At 34.3% G+C, this 16,394-nt stretch overlaps 1 protein-coding gene across 1 annotated transcript in view; it reads right to left on the bottom strand.

Annotated features, from left to right (window-relative positions):
- LOC134231244 (uncharacterized) overlaps positions 1-12,158 on the bottom strand; it is a gene marked incomplete at its 3' end in the record, with an annotated part of 423,563 nt that extends 411,405 nt beyond the window's left edge. The window contains 5 exon segments of the mRNA XM_062713186.1: positions 4,658-4,833; positions 9,970-10,171; positions 10,494-10,648; positions 11,559-11,769; positions 12,084-12,158. Coding sequence (XP_062569170.1) covers positions 4,658-4,833; positions 9,970-10,171; positions 10,494-10,648; positions 11,559-11,769; positions 12,084-12,158 — 819 coding nt within the window.
- Positions 12,159-16,394: the final 4,236 nt, after the last annotated feature.

The following is a 16,394-nucleotide window of genomic DNA, read 5'->3' on the forward strand; positions in this document are numbered from 1 at the left end:
TGTCTCACCTTGCTTCTTCATATAAAAAGTTAATAATATCATATAATAATTGCTGTTTTGAGGACAATATGAAAATTAAGCTACCCCAAGAGCAGTATCCCTCGAGCATTAAGGCGAGTGAACATTCAGTTGTTGGGAATTCTTGATCTATTTTTAGTCCAGCGTAGAAAAAAAATAAATGTTTATGTTCATGTGGAAGGTCTGGTGCAACATCACTTAGTGTGATTTTTAGAATGATTGACCACGACCAATTATAGGGCTAGAAATTGTTACATCATATAAATCTGAATATATTATAATATCCAAATATCAACATATATATTAAGAATTATCAGTATAATATACGTAAACCACAAATTTTCTTGATTGTCCAGCTCTGATTCTGTGTCCCTGCATTTGCATTTTGTTATTCTCAGTCAAAAATTCAACTGATTCTCAAATATTTCATCCTGTGAACGGACAATTTTGTATTGAACAATGTATATAAAATTAATTTAAAAATTTTGAAATTTACAAAATCTGAAAGAAGAAAATGTTTGTGTTCAATCCCCCCTCGGTTCTTGATACAACCTTAAACTATACTAACAAAGAAGTGTGGATCAAGTTCTTGAAGTGTTCAAGAAAATTTTGTTGTCAAGAAAAGTTTGACTAGATCGAAATCAGGAATGACTTAGGCCTATTGGTACGAAAGCTTGTAAGTGATAGGAATCACGAGGAATCTGCAGGCGCTCTTAAATTGCATAACTTTTCTCACCAAAATATGCACACAATGTGATTTCAGATGATCAAGTTTGAGAAATTTCTTGCTAATAGAATGACCTTCCTACCCTAAAAGACAACAAATGTATACGAGGTCACAAATTAAAGAGCTACATGTCTTGAATATCAGAGTTTTTTATACCCCTGCTTGAAAAGGGGGAGGGAAAAGCGGGAGGGTATACAGTAATCGGTTTGTCCATCCGTCCGTCTGTTACGCTTTGGGGTACCCATCTCTTATCCGCAACTCCTCTCATACCACTGAATGAAATTTGATGAAACTTTCACAGTATCTTTATTACATATTGCCATTGTGACCTCCTATTTTACCTTTTGTTCTGACACATAATTTGGGTTTCCCATAACAAAACAAGGACACTGTCATTATATTCATATGGGAGACCGGGGTATCATTTAGTGAGCTAATTGCTCACAGTACCACTAGTTCATTTTGCAAATGGTTTTGGATAACAAAATATACTTTTAACATTTGAACATAAATGTGTTGTTCCTTGAGTGTTGGTTGATTGATTGTATACTGTTTAACGCCGAGTCGGCAATTTTTCAGCCATGTTTCGGCGAACTATCAGTTTAAATAATCGGTTTTTGAAAAAAAAATGGTTTCTCTGGCGGCCCCCGTGAGCTTACTCTTTGTCGAACTCCAGAGAAACGATGTTATGCGTGTCAATTGGGATGTCATTCTTGACACGGGGCACCATTTTACTTGAGTGTTGAAAATACCAAAATTCCGAAGACAGACTGCAACATATACCAAATACACATGGAATAAAAGAAGTTAAGGGATAATACTAAGTTCTTATAAGTTTTAAAAAGCAAGAACAAAGTGTTCGATGAAATCGGACAGAAATTTCTTCAGTTATATTTGATGGTGTGCCGAGGGATGTTGAGGTAGAAGTGCGAGTTGATAATGACAAGATTCGGGAGTGATTTTAGGTGGACGGGGGTTCAAAGGCTTTGAAACACGTACGGTAAAATACGAAGGGGGAAATTTGGAAAATCTTAAGTGTTTTCAAGTATATTTTGTTCATATTTAATGGACTAATCAATATACTTTATATGATATATATATAAAAAGCAAACTGTAATTTTTTTTCTGCAAACCGAACCAGAATTAAGAGTTTCTACGAATTCGAGTGTATAAGACGTCATCTTGAATCGCCATTTTGAGCTAATTAACACATTTCAAATTTGAACGACTAAATTTTCCGATTTAAAGTGATTAAATTAGTGTTCTATTGGCATTTTACATACAGTGTAGTTGTACTACCTCAGTAAGATATTCACTAACCCTTTCTCCTATGTAAATGACATTAAGAAATATTTTTTTAAAAAGATGAATATTCGCCATTTTGAATCGCCATTTTGACTTTTAACTTACAACTGCGCCATCATTCAGTTGTAGAGTAGTGAGATGCAGAGGAAAAAATACAAATCTGCAGTGTATGGATATTTTCAAATGTAAAATCTTGAACAAAGCGGAATATAGATCAATAGACCAAAAAATCAAAGGAAATTCGAATTAAGTGTAAAAACGACTAAATTTTCTGAGTCAAACTAATAATGTTAGCATTCTATTATTATTTTATACTTGTATTACACTCAGTGAGGTATTCACACATTATTTCTCCTTTTTGAACGATATTAAGAAAAAAATAGAAAAATTGGATGTCCGCCATTTTGAATCGCCATTTTAACCTCTTAAACGCCATTTTCATGAAGGCCAGCATATTTTTTCGGATTCAGCATACTCGAAATAGGTTAAAAAAAACTATGCTGGACCAAATAATAATTATTTGCCGTTAGAAGTATTTTTTCTATAAATCGGACCAGACTACAGTATAAAGTAATGCCTTTTGGCATGAAAAATGCATCACTACATTCCAAAGGATGATTCACTCCCTTCTTCAGGACCTTCAGGGATGCGAGGCCTACATTGATGATGTCATCATATACAGTGACACATGGGACGAACATCTCTGAATCATGCGTGCTTTATTTGACATTTTAGCTAAAACAAACCTAACTGTGAACCTTGAAAAAAGCGAATTTTGTCATGCTTATGTAGAGTATTTAGGTCACAAAGTAGGTCAAGGTTATGTTACACCCATTATGGCTAAAGTGGAAGCTATTGCAAAGTTCCCGATTCCTACAAACAAGAAAAGGTTAATGAGGGTTTTGGGCATGGCTGGGTTTTACAGAAAATTTTGTCCAAATTTTTCCTCAGTAGTTAGTCCCCTTACAAAAGAGGGTTAACTTTGAATGGACAAAGGGCTGTGAAAAATCATTTCATGAAATCAAATCTGTCCTTAAGAGCAATCCAGTTTTGTCTACTCCAGATTTTTCTAAGCAATTTAAGCTAACTGTTGATGCTAGTGATGTTGGAATCGGAGCAGCTTTGCTTTAAGAACATTCTTATTTTTCAAAGAAACTTACAAAATGTCAACAAAAGTATTCCACCATTGAAAAGGAATGCCTTGCTTTGTTGTTAGCCTTACAGCATTTTGATGTTTATTTGAATGTTACTTTACATCCAATTCTTGTATTTACGGATCACAACCCTCTGACATTTTTGCATATATTGTCAAACAAGAATCAAAGATTGACTAGATGGAGTTTGTTGTTACAAGAATACAATGTAACAATAAAGGCAAAGACAATGTTATTGCAGATGCCTTGTCAAGAGTATCGTAAAGATACCAGATTTTGTATTAATGTACATATGTTTTACAATAAGTTTTTCATTGACATTCAAACTTTTAAGGGGGAGGTGTTGTGAGGTGTGTTGTATTTGTATTGTTTCATCATAATTAGTAACATTAAGAAGTTTCTTGAACATTCCAGGTCATTTTTCTAGAACATTTGTGTATGTCCAGGTTGTTCCAGTAAAACCATGTCTTAACAACTTCTGGAATATTCTAGATTTATGATAATGTATAAATACTCTGTCAATTGTAAGCATGATATACATTTGTCGTATAAGCACCACTGATGTACAAGTAATAGTGGCGTACCAAGAGACTGGGATATATTTTCACTGGGACATTGTGTGCAGCAACGGACACTCTGTTGTATGTTTTTTTTAGATTTTTGCTAAGTTTGTACTTTATGATCCATATATATTACTGTAAATAAATTATTGTTAAGTGTGTGATTGATCTTTGCTGGCATTTTGGCCAAAAATACAATAAGCTTTATTTGGCGTTGCCGGCCAGGTAAATCCGTGCGGTCCGAAGACTTTTTTAACTGATACGGATCGTATTTTTTTTTCGTTCTATATATCCAGATTTTAGGTGTCTGTATGTTTGAGTAATATACAAAATAGGAAAGAATCATGTGAACGCTTGATTGATAGACAGTTTTCATGTGAAAGCGTCTATGCGTATCACAAATCCAAGCATGGCTATCGAACGCGGTAAACTCTGCATAACAGAAGTTAATGGCATGACTCTCCGGGGTAATGTGTGTTATGGCGAAAATATACTGACGAATCAGTTATACCAGTTTGAATAAGAAATTTCAAGGTACAATGTTATGTCCGATTTGCTACATTGTAGATGAACCTAGCGGCCATGCTTAAATTCGTGCATAAGAAAACAACTTTATGCCAATTCAAAACCTGCGATTTTTTATGCCATGTATATTAAAGCTTTAAAACTAATAGGGTTTGAAAATAAATAACAACTGGAAATCAATTCGGACTGCAGTTGTTGTTAAACAATCCGAAACCCATGATGCCCGGAAACTAACAACATTTCTGAAATTGAAAAAAAAAATATTTCTCCTACCTACTGACCCAAACGTATTAAGGCCGGGTCGGCAACGCCAAACCAACAATATTTTAATTGTGGCCTTATGGTTATTCTGACCCATAACAATGTACCTCTACATAATCAGAATTATTCTTCAATTTGAAATCTGTGAAGCGAAGAGAAATAGGTCTAGTTTCTCCACTCTTTTTGTGAATATGCCAAGTACAGGTGACATTGGAGGGATAGCTGTTAATCTGGTAGCCAGGTGAGTAGATTTTTCCCTGCTGCGTCAAATCCAACATACAGCCTGAAAATCATTAACATATAGTAAAACATGCTTATAGCGATCATGATTATAATGCATTGAAACTTAAGCGCAGTGATTTTCATTTCCTGTGACTTTAAAATATATTGTAAACTTAACATGTAACTAGATATCATTGAGATGGGCCATATCGAAGGGCCCTACTTTCAGCAATGAACATGAAAATTTAAGAAATCTGAAAAGTCTTTATTCTGAAAAGGAATATTACTATTAAGGGATGTGTTGTTCGAGTCTAAAGGGGACCCAAATAAAACTACTCTCTGAAAAAATAATTAAATAAAAAAATGTTTATAATAGTATTTGTATGATGAAATGAAATATGAAACAAGAGGCCCATGGGCCACATCGCTCACCTGAGAGAAGCTTTGACCATGCTGTTTTTTTTACCAGATTTCCCCCTTGTACGCAGCACTGTTAAAGCTTACTATGAAGAAATCAATTGAATATAGACGTGCAAAAAACGGGAACTTTTTTAAAACTGAATTTATTTTTACAAAGCCGTTTTATTATTACATAACTTAAATATTTTTTGAAATAATAAAGTATATCCCACTCTGTACTGAATTAAGTTAGGTCCCATCAATGGACAGTCACGTGATAAATGCATAGTATGTGTACTGAATGGAGGTCATCAACAAATTTCAATATCATAAGCGCATACCGTAGTTGAAATAAAAAAATTAAGTTACCAATTGTTTCTGCATACTTTGTACTTTTTAGAAAGTGCTGCTGCTTTATATAGAATTCAAATTTTATTAGTTAAAATTTCAAGTAAATATCCTCATGTGGAAATATATTTGACCTTTACCAAGTATTTTATGTCCTTTTTAAGTCACACTCTCGATTTAAAGAAAGCAGCAGCACTTTTCAAGTTAAGGAACACATCCTTTATTTATATTCTAAAAATAGCTAACACCTATTAAGTGTATGCCCTTGCAAAAAGGCGATTTAATAAGCTACCTCAATGCCAAACCTGTACACAAAACACGGTAAAATTAATTAAATACATTCTCTCACTAATCATTGAATAATCGCACTAAACAAAGGTTTAACATTGGTATTAATAGCCGATCTAAAATCTGTAAATAATATTCTGTTTAATAATGTATGCATTTTTCACTGTAAAAAAATACACCTGATCTGCCGTCCACAGCACATAAAAAACGTCATTTTTTACCAAAATAACGTCATGTCGACAAGTTTGCTGCGATCAGTGATTTGTTTATAAACTGTTGTCTGGGATTTAACTAGCAACTTTTTTTAATGCATTGATAAGTTTTGATGTTGTTTATTATGCTAATACAGTTTTATATTGCAAAGTATCTGATTTTCTGGTATTATGAAAAAACTTTTTCAACATTTTTTTGCGGTGTCACAGTAAACATGTCCCGTATAATTAGGCCCCATCCCCTTTTTCAAGCCTTAACAATGCTGCGAAATACCTATTGTGACCCGACCCTACCCCACGGGTCATAATTTGGACAATTTAAAATCTACAATATCCCAGGATGCTTCCACACAATTTAAGCTTTTCTGGCCTCGTGGTTCTTGAGAAGATTTTTTAAAGTTTTTTCCTATACATTTCTATGTAAAACTTTAATTCCATATTGTGGCCCCGCCATACCCCTGGGGGACATGATTTGGAAAATTTGAAATCTACACTAACCCAGGATGCTTCCACATAAGTTTCAGCTTTTCTGGCCCTTGCAGGGTTCTTGAGAAGAAGATTTTTAAAGTTTTTTTCCTATATATTTCTACGTAAAACTGTGATTCCCTATTGTGGCCCTGCCAAACCCCCGGGGGTCATGATTTGAACAATTTAGAATCTAAACTAACCAAGGATGCTTCCACATAAGTTTCAGCTTTTCTGGCCCAGTGGTTCTTGAGAAGAAGATTTTTAAAGATTTTTCCTATATATTTCTATGTAAAACTTTGATTCTCTATTGTGACTCCACCCAACCCCTGGGGGTCATGATTTGAACAATTTAACAATTAAAAACTATACTACCCCAGGATGCTTCCACATAAGTTTCAGCTTTTCTGGCCCAGTGGTTCTTGAGAAGATTTTTTAATGACCCCACCCTATTTTTGTCTTTTATTAATTATCTCCCCTTGTGAGGGGACTTGGCCCTTCACTTTGACAATTTGAAGTTCCCTTCATCCAAGGATACTTTGTACCAAGTGTGGTCAAATTTGGTCCACTGGTTCTTGAAAAGTTTACAGACGGACAGACAGCTTGATGGATAGACGGACGGACGACGGACAAAATGTGATTAGAAAAGTTCACTTGAGCCTTCGGCTCAGGTGAGCTAAAAATGGCACGAAAATCACAAGTACTCAATACCCTCTATCAAAAAACAGCACAAAAATCATGAACGTTGCCTATCCTCTATCAAAAACCAGGATGAAGGATATGAAGATAACGCATAGTATTCAATATCAAAGTCCATAAAACAATACAAAAAAGGAGCAGAGCAAACAAGGACCTCCAAAAAAAGTGGGATAGGGTGCCATGGAGGAGTGAGCATCCCCTGCTGACCGGTCACACCTGCCGTAATTCTGCTATGACCTTGATCTTAGACCTATAAATTTTGTTCAAAGTCACTGCATACCCATTGACCATAGGAGCCTGTGAATGAAGCAGAGCCACATTGGACAAAGGGGAGAGAAGATATGCTGCGGACAAGGATTTTTCATATAATTCTCCTATGACCTTGACTTTAGACCTAGAAACATGGTTGAAGGTCACTCAACAACCTTTTCCCAAAGGCACTCTTTGTGTGATGTGCGAGCCAGACTGGGCTAAGGACAGAGAAGATATGCTCCAGACAAGAGATCTTGGATGGACAGATGGACGAAAAGACCCATCACTATAGGGCGTCCACAGAGCGGGGCCCTTACAAATTACTTTTATTATATAATGAAGCTAAATTGTCTGTCCCTGGTACTTTGTTAAGCATGTTTTAATCCTCCTCCAGACCAGATTTGATTTTGCACTTTAAAACTGACTTCAAGGTTTCACTATCTGGAGTCCATTCTTGAGAAAGCCAATTTTTAATGATTCTTTGAATTTTTTTTTAAACTTCATCAGTTCATACCTGACTTGGGGCCATGGATTGATCAAATTTGTTTCTTTGCATATAAAGCGAATTGAAATCTATTGCACTCAAAACACGGTAACATGGAAAGAGGGTAAACAGGTTAAAATTTGCATTTTATTTTGACGTCACAATCATTGAACACCAAGGAAGTGCAACGTCATAATCGAAAATAAAAAATTACGCTCACATTGACCAGAAGCTGTTATGTGGCTCTTCCATTTATTTGCTTACATGAAGGAAACCACATGGGTTTTAAAATATAAATCACATTTGCAGTCAAGGCAGAGAATTTTAAAAAATGTAAAAATAAGCTATGAATCATTATTTTTTGAAAGATATAACTCATTACTCAATTTCTTTGCAAACACCCTTGCAGTTATGAGACTATATCTTTCAAAAAATGAGTTATTGCTTAAATGCTTGCAAAAAATAACCAGATGTCTCTGTCGAGACTGTAGCTCTACTGGTTTGTACTAAATAACAAAGGATGAGAAAAGAAGCCATTGTCATCAGACCAAAACTGTAGAAGGAGTAGCTTTTAAAGGAATTTCAGACATTTCTATTTTTAGTAACAATGGCAACAACGTTCATCGAAATCAAAAACAGATTAACTTAATTACTTGTATATTTCACAGTATAGTCTACTTGTGTGCGAAATTCTATTGAAATCAGACCAAAACTGTAGAAGGAGTAGCATTCTGAAAGTATTTCACAGAAATTTCTATTTATAGTAACCAGGGCAACACCGTTCAACGAAATCAAAACTGATGCAGTAAATTATTTATCTAAAAGCTAGTGTAGTTTACTTTGTGCCAAGTTATATTGAAATCAGACCAAAACTGTAGAAGGATTAGCGTTTTAAAGGAATTTCACAGAAAATTCTATTTCTAGTAACCATGGCAACACCGTTCATCAAAATCAAAACCAATGCATTGTTTTATGTATCTTAGTGTAGTCTACTTGTGTGCCAAGTTATACTGAAATCAGACCTAAACTGTCGGAAGAGTAGCATTTTAAAGGAATTTCACAGAAAATTCTATTTTTAGTAACCATGGCAACACCGTTCATCAAAATCAAAAACTGATTTATCTTAGTGCAGTCTACTTTTGTGCCAAGTTATATTGAAATCAGACCAAAACTGTAGGAGGAGTAGCATTTTAAAAGAATATCCCAGAAATTTTTATTTTTAGTAACCATGGCAACACAGTTCATCAAAATCAGAAACCGATGCATTATTTTACGTATCTTAGTGAAGTCTTCTTGTATGCCAAGTCATATTGAAATCAGATCAAAACTGTATTTTAAAGGAATTATACAGAAATTTCTATTTTTAATAACCATGGCAACACCGTTAATCGAAATCAAAAACCGGTGCACTATTTTATGTATCTTAGTGTAGTCTACTTGTGTGCCAAGTTATTCTGAAATCAGACCAAAACTGTATGAGGAGTAGCGTTTAGAAAAATTGTTTACAGACAGACAGACAGACGGACGGACGCCGGACGCATTACTATCGCATAAGCTCTTCTGGTCTCTGACCAGAAGAGCTAAAAATGACAATTTGTAACCTCTTAGTAAATGCAAGAACTAAGACCTTATAACGAAATTTTCTGTTTATTTCTGGAAATTAAGTAAGTGGACCCATATTAAAAACAATCCCTGTCCAGGATTTGCCTTTTCAGTTGTAATGATATATCTCCATAAAATGACAAAGAACTTCAAGACCAGCAAAACAATCGTGTCATGATCTAGAAGAATTCTTTTCATAAATTTTCATGTGAAAAAATAAGTCATTAGGACAGCACTTGAAGAAAAATATGTACCGGGTAAAGTGTCTAATTTGATGAGTAATTTTATTTGACAAGAAAAATATGTTTGCAAGTGCCTATGCTTTTCTCCATTTTAGCAAATGTTGCTAAATTCTTCCAATTGGAAAGGCCAGAAGTTTCCTGAGATTAATGTGAAATCAAGAATAAAATTTAACTTAATCTCTCACAGTCTTTTATTCATGTATTACCTTCTTTGTATTTAAGTTGAACTCCACGATACTTTCCATACTCATGTATATTGGTTGATAACACAATTCGTACGGTTTTGCTCTGGGAAATGTAGAATGGATGTTCTGGGGTTTCAGTTATTGAGAAAACAAGGGGAGCCATCAGATCCTCTCCATCGTAAACTTTCAGGGAACCATCTGTAGGTAGATCTACTACTGTAAACTGCAATAAGGAAAGTTCATTATTTCACCTTATTTGATTCAAATATTAGAATAATAAGATATCCTATAAAAAAAACTTTTTATTATCAAATTTTTTAATGAAATATTGTGAATTTTGTACATTTGAAAGAAAATTACGAACATATTTAAACATTTTTGGTAAAACCTTAAAACAGAGGACAATTTAATTTTTGGTACATTTTTACTTGATTTTTCTAATGTAACAATATCTCATAAATGTATCTTCTCCCTACAGATGTACAAAAGTCTTGTGTGCTTTAAAATACTCTTGTTGGGGAATACATCAAAATGAAAGATTATACCTCCAAAGAAACCACTGTGTATGATTCTGCTGTTATTAACCACTCTAATTGTAGTCCAAAGGGAACAGCCTGGCCATACACTGGTGATTCCAAAGTCTGCTAGCTACTGCTAGCATTTAGCATTTTCTCATTATTCCAAATTTTGGTCTCATCAACTGTGATTTGATCAAACAAGGATGTAAACCATTTAAAAAAATCATAATTATGCCATCTTTAATATAATGTTTTTATGTTCTCTCCTGACTCTGAGTTTTTTTTAAAAAAATGAGTCGGTATGTAGGTGTGATTGTTTTTTTGTTTTTGTTTTTTTTTTGTAGAAAATTTCAACATAATAATTTAGGGTAAAGTAAACAAGAGGCCCATTGAACAATTTAGAATCAGCATTACCCAAGAATGCTTCCACACAAGTTTCAGCATTTCAGGTCAAGTGATTTTTAATGACCCCACACTATTTTTGTCTTTTGTCTTTTCTTCATTATCTCTAATTGTAAGGGGTTTTTGCCCTTCATTAGAACAATTTTAACTCCCCTTGACCCAAGGATACTTTGTGCAAAGTTTGGTTAAAATTGGCCGGGTGGGACTTGAGAAGAAATTAAAAGTTTACAAACAGACAGACGGACAATAGACAACAGGTAATTAAGGTGAGCTAAAAATGTTTTGGAGAGGACAAACAAACCATTTTTTTTAAAGATGGCCATATCATCTTGTTTAAACTTTGAAATAATGCATTGTATTACATGTTGAATCATTAAATATAAAAGTACACATATTACAGTACAAACAGACAAGATGAATACATCGTGGATATTATGTCATAGACAGTTATACAGGGTTTTTATCACATTAATAACTGGAATTTCATTTTTCTTAAAATTGTTGAAAATTTAATTGTATTAATTTTTCTATCATAATTTTTTTTTGCATTTCTTTGTAAAGTATAATGTATGCAGCAATTTCTATAAATTATGTTAACTTTGCACTTTAAGAATACCGGTAATTACTGGGCACTAGAATACATACACTCTGCTACCATATGGACTATATCTTAAATACTTAGTATCACACCTGTTTCAAAGTCTGCAGTAAATCCATTATTGATAACTGTGTGATCCATGCTAAGTTGTAGGATAAGATAGTTATTTTGTGAGTAGAATTCCTGTGTCTTCCCTGGTCTCCCCGTTACACTGCCCAGAAAGTTACTCTCTTTCAAAGTGATACCTCCCGTCCACACACTTAAAACATCTGCATTTTCCTCCAGGTCAGTGGTGGAATTGATCTAAATCAAGCAGAAGCAATTTTATTTTTGTTATTTTTTGTTATTTATTTCATGTATTACAACGTTAGTGTCTATGAGATAAACTTTTATGACTCTGAAAGTCATAACCTGCACTAATGATCAACAGAAACTTGGAAACGAAATTAAATGAGTGTAGCTCTACAGGTTTGTACTTATAACAAAGGAAGGAAAAAAAGTAACAGTCAGACTTGAAACTTTGCCACAGCAATAAATAGCGTAATGATCCTTAATGTAGTTTCTTTTTATCGAAAGAAAGCAATAGGGCTACAACTGGAGGAAAAGTCTTTTCAAACCAGAAGTCTCTGTCGAGACTGTAGCTCTACTGGTTTGTACTCATAACAAAGGATGGGAAAAGAAGCTATTGCCATCAGACCAAGTTTTAAACACATTTCACAGATATTTCTATTTTTAGTAACAATGGCAACACCATTCATCGCAATCAAAAACTGATGCACCATATTACTAGACTAAGCATGTATCACAGTGTAGTCTACTTGTGTGCCAAGTTATATTGAAATCAGCGTTTTAAAGGAATTTCACAGAATATTCCATTTTTAGTAACCATGGCAACACTGTTCATGGAAATCAAAAACCGATGCACTGATTTATGTATCTTAGTGAAGTCTACTTGTGTGCCAAGTTATACTGAAATCAAACCAAAACTGAAGGAGGAGGAGCATTTTAAAGGAATTTCACAGACATTTCTATTTTTAGAAATGGCAACACCGTTCATCGAAATCAAAAATCGATGCATTATTTTATGTATCTTAGTGTAGTCTAATTGTGTGCCAAGTTATACTGAAATCAGACCAAAACTGTTGGAGGAGTAGCGTTTTGAAAAATTGTTTACAGACAGACGGACAGACAGCTAGACGACAGACACCTTACTATCGCATTAGCTCTTCTGGTCTCTGACCAGTAGAGCTAAAAAATTTACAGAAATTTCAATCTAAATTATCATGGGAACCTCATTCATTAAAATAAAAAACAATAAAGACAATTATATATCTCAGTGTAGTCTACTTCCACGTCACATTATACATGTATTACAATCAATCAAAAACTGTAGGAGGAGTAGCATTTCAAAAGTATTTCACAAAAATATCTTTTTTTTTTAATAACTGAAATCAAAAATTGATGCACTTAACTATGTATCTTGGTTTAGTCTACTTGTGTGCCATGTTAGATTGAAATCAGACCAAAATGAGTAGAAGCTATCTAAAAAAATTTCTAAGAAAATTCTATTTTAAGTAACCATGGCAACACCGTTCATCAAAATAAAAATCTGATGCACTATACTATGTATCTTAGTGTAGTCTTGTGTGCCAAGTTAGAATGAAATCAGACCTAAACTGTAAGAGGAGTAGCATTTTGAAAAATTTTATACAGACGGCTATACAGTTGAGAGGTACATTGTGCATTTTACGGAAGGTGCGGGGTTATCATTTTGCTTTGTGGGGTTATTACTAGTATAATGGTGACTTAAGAGGTTTCATTAGGAATTCAAACAAGTAGTATATTTGAGGGTGATTATCTATATTTGTGGGGTTAGAGATCTATATATTTGTTGGGTTAAAGATCTATATTTGTGGGATTAAAGAATATAAATTATTTACAGGGTTAATATCAAGTCAACTTTACAAGCAACTAATCACCAATGCTTAAAATTGTTACTGTTTATCTGAAGAACTTAGAAGGGAAATAGCAATAACATTTTCTACTACATAATACCAGTAACAATGCAAAAATGTTCTTATTTGAGAAAAACATGCACTAAAGTAAACTAACCTATCATGTTTTCACCTAAAGATGATAGACAAGAATACTCCACAAAGTGTTAAACAAACTAGAGGTACTGTGAGCGATGAGCTCACTAAATGATACCCCCCGCCTCCCATATGGTTATAACTGGTGAAAAAGTCCATGTTTCCTGTGGCTGGAAAACCCAAAATATGTGTCGGATCAAAAAGTAAAAGAGGAGGTGCACAATGGCAATATGTAATAAAGATTCTGTGAAAGTTTCATCAAATTTCATTCAGTGGTATGAGAGGAGTTGCCGATAAGAGATGGGTACCCCAAAGCGTAACAGACGGACGGACGGACAGACGGATGGACGGACAGACAGACGGACGGACGGACAGACGTACAGACGGACGGAATTAACGATTACTATATACCCTCCAGCTTTTCAAGCGGGGGGTATAACAACACCACTATGTTACATAGATATAACAGACAACACTAACCCATAAAGTATAAGCCAAACAACCCCACTATGTACTCTAATGAAGATAATACAAAACACTAACCCCACAAAGTGTTAGGACAACAACCCCACCATGTACTCTGATAAAGATAATAGACAACACTAACACCATAAAGTGATAGGACAACAAACCCACTATGTACTCTAATAAAGATAATAGACCACACTAACCCCATAAAGTGTTAGGACAACAACCCCACTATGTACTCTAATAAAGATAATAGACAAACTAACCCCATAAAGTGTAACAACCCCACTTTGTTTTTATATAAAGATAATAGACAACACTAACCCCATAAAGTATTATGACCCCACTATGTTCTTATATAAAGATAATAGACAATATTAACCCCACAAAGTGTTTGGACAACATCCCCACTATGTACTCTTGTGAAGATAATAGACAACACTAAACCCATAAAGGGTTAGGACAACAACCCCACTATGTACTCTTGTAAAGATAATAGACAACACTAACCCCATAAAGGGTTAGGACAACAACCCCACTATGTACTCTTGTAAAGATAATAGACAATACTAACCCCATAAAGGGTTAGGACAACAACCCCACTATGTACTCTAATAAAGATAATAGACAACACTAAGCCCATAAAGTGTAACAACCCCACTATGTTTTTATATAGAGATAAAAGACAACATATACCCCATAAAGTATTATGACCTCACTATGTTCTTATATAAAGATAATAGACAACATTTACTCCACAAAGTGTTAGGACAACAACCCCACTATGTACTCTTGTGAAGATAATAGACGACACTAACCCCATAAAGTTTTAGGACAACAACCCCACTATGTACTATTATAAAGATAATAGACAACACTTACCCGATATAATGTAACAACCCCACTATGTTCTTATATGATATAAAGATAATAGACAACACTACCCCCATAAAGTGTTAGGACAACAACCCACTATGTACTCTAATAAAGATAATAGACAATACTTACCCGATAAAGTGTTACAACCCCACTATGTTCTTATATAAAGATAATAGACAACACTAACCCCACAAAGTGTTAGACAACAACCCCACTATGTTCCGATAGAAAATATCAGACATCTTAGTAACCTCACGGTGTTAAACAAACAACCCCGCTATGTTCTCATGTAACAGATACCAGTAACCATATGAATTCAAGTGTTTGACAACCTCAGTATGTTCTTATTTCAGATACTCTACCAGGGACTGGTAATAAAAGTACAAATATCCCCACTATGTTCAATCGCAACTTCTCGGGCCTTTCTGATAGCTGAAAAACGAACTCGAATGTATTAGGTAGACGCCATGACAATAACCCCCTTTTCACGATCTTTGAAATAAATGCATGAAGACCTTTTATCTGTGGAATATGGAGTTTAACTTTATTCAATGTGATGATATTACCTAAAATATACTATAGAAGGGACTTCGTCTATCCTATATTTGAATAAACAGGAAATGTATAACTTTTCAACATCAGGTGATGTAAATACATTCGAGGTTGTTTTTCCGACCTCTGACGGAAAGACCCTGAGATGATGCGATTGCCACTATGTTATAGTAATACATGTATCATTTTTTAACTTTTAAAAATACCAAACAATACTCATGATACTTTTTTAGGCGGAAGCCGCCTTTTACTTTTGCATGCTTTGTTGACCTTTCGACCTCTCAAGATGTTTGCCCCGTTTCATGGTACACCAAACGGATGTATCTTAAACTAAGGGCATACAACCCGCTCAATCATATTCGACCCCCTTCCCAATCTTTATCGTTATTATCATATCAAAAAGCGTGTGTTATGGCGAATTTATTTTAATAATTTATTTTGATTAATGTACAAAAGTCCAATAAAAATAATAGCCTAATAATAGAACGAATAGTTACTTTAGTACTGCTGATACGTTTCACGTTTGAGAGAAGAACGAACGACAACGCTGTATCACAGTAAATCTAAAACATAAACAAATCGGGTTCAACATTTGATTAGCACGGGGTACTGAATCGATCTTTAGAATTACTACGAGGGATAAAATAGTTCAAGTAGGTAATTATGTTTAAGAATTAATGACAGGTACATAGCTACTGAGGAACTTATCTTTTCAATAATCATGTATAAAATAGAAGAAAAGAGGTATGTAACTCCTTTTATCAATTGTGTACTACATTCGCGTAATAATCTAACATATAGACGATTCAGCGTGAAATTATTGTCAACAAACCCACGTGGAGCACAAATTATTTACAATGGTTGACTGGAAGTGACAGACCTTCTCTTCAAAATAAACAAGGTAACTCAAGCTGCGTGAATATGCTTTCTTTTATTGTC

This window comes from Saccostrea cucullata, unplaced genomic scaffold (assembly GCF_032062105.1).
Source record: "Saccostrea cucullata isolate Sc308-1 unplaced genomic scaffold, CSIRO_AGI_Scuc_v1 ctg238, whole genome shotgun sequence".
NCBI lineage: Eukaryota > Metazoa > Mollusca > Bivalvia > Ostreida > Ostreidae > Saccostrea > Saccostrea cuccullata.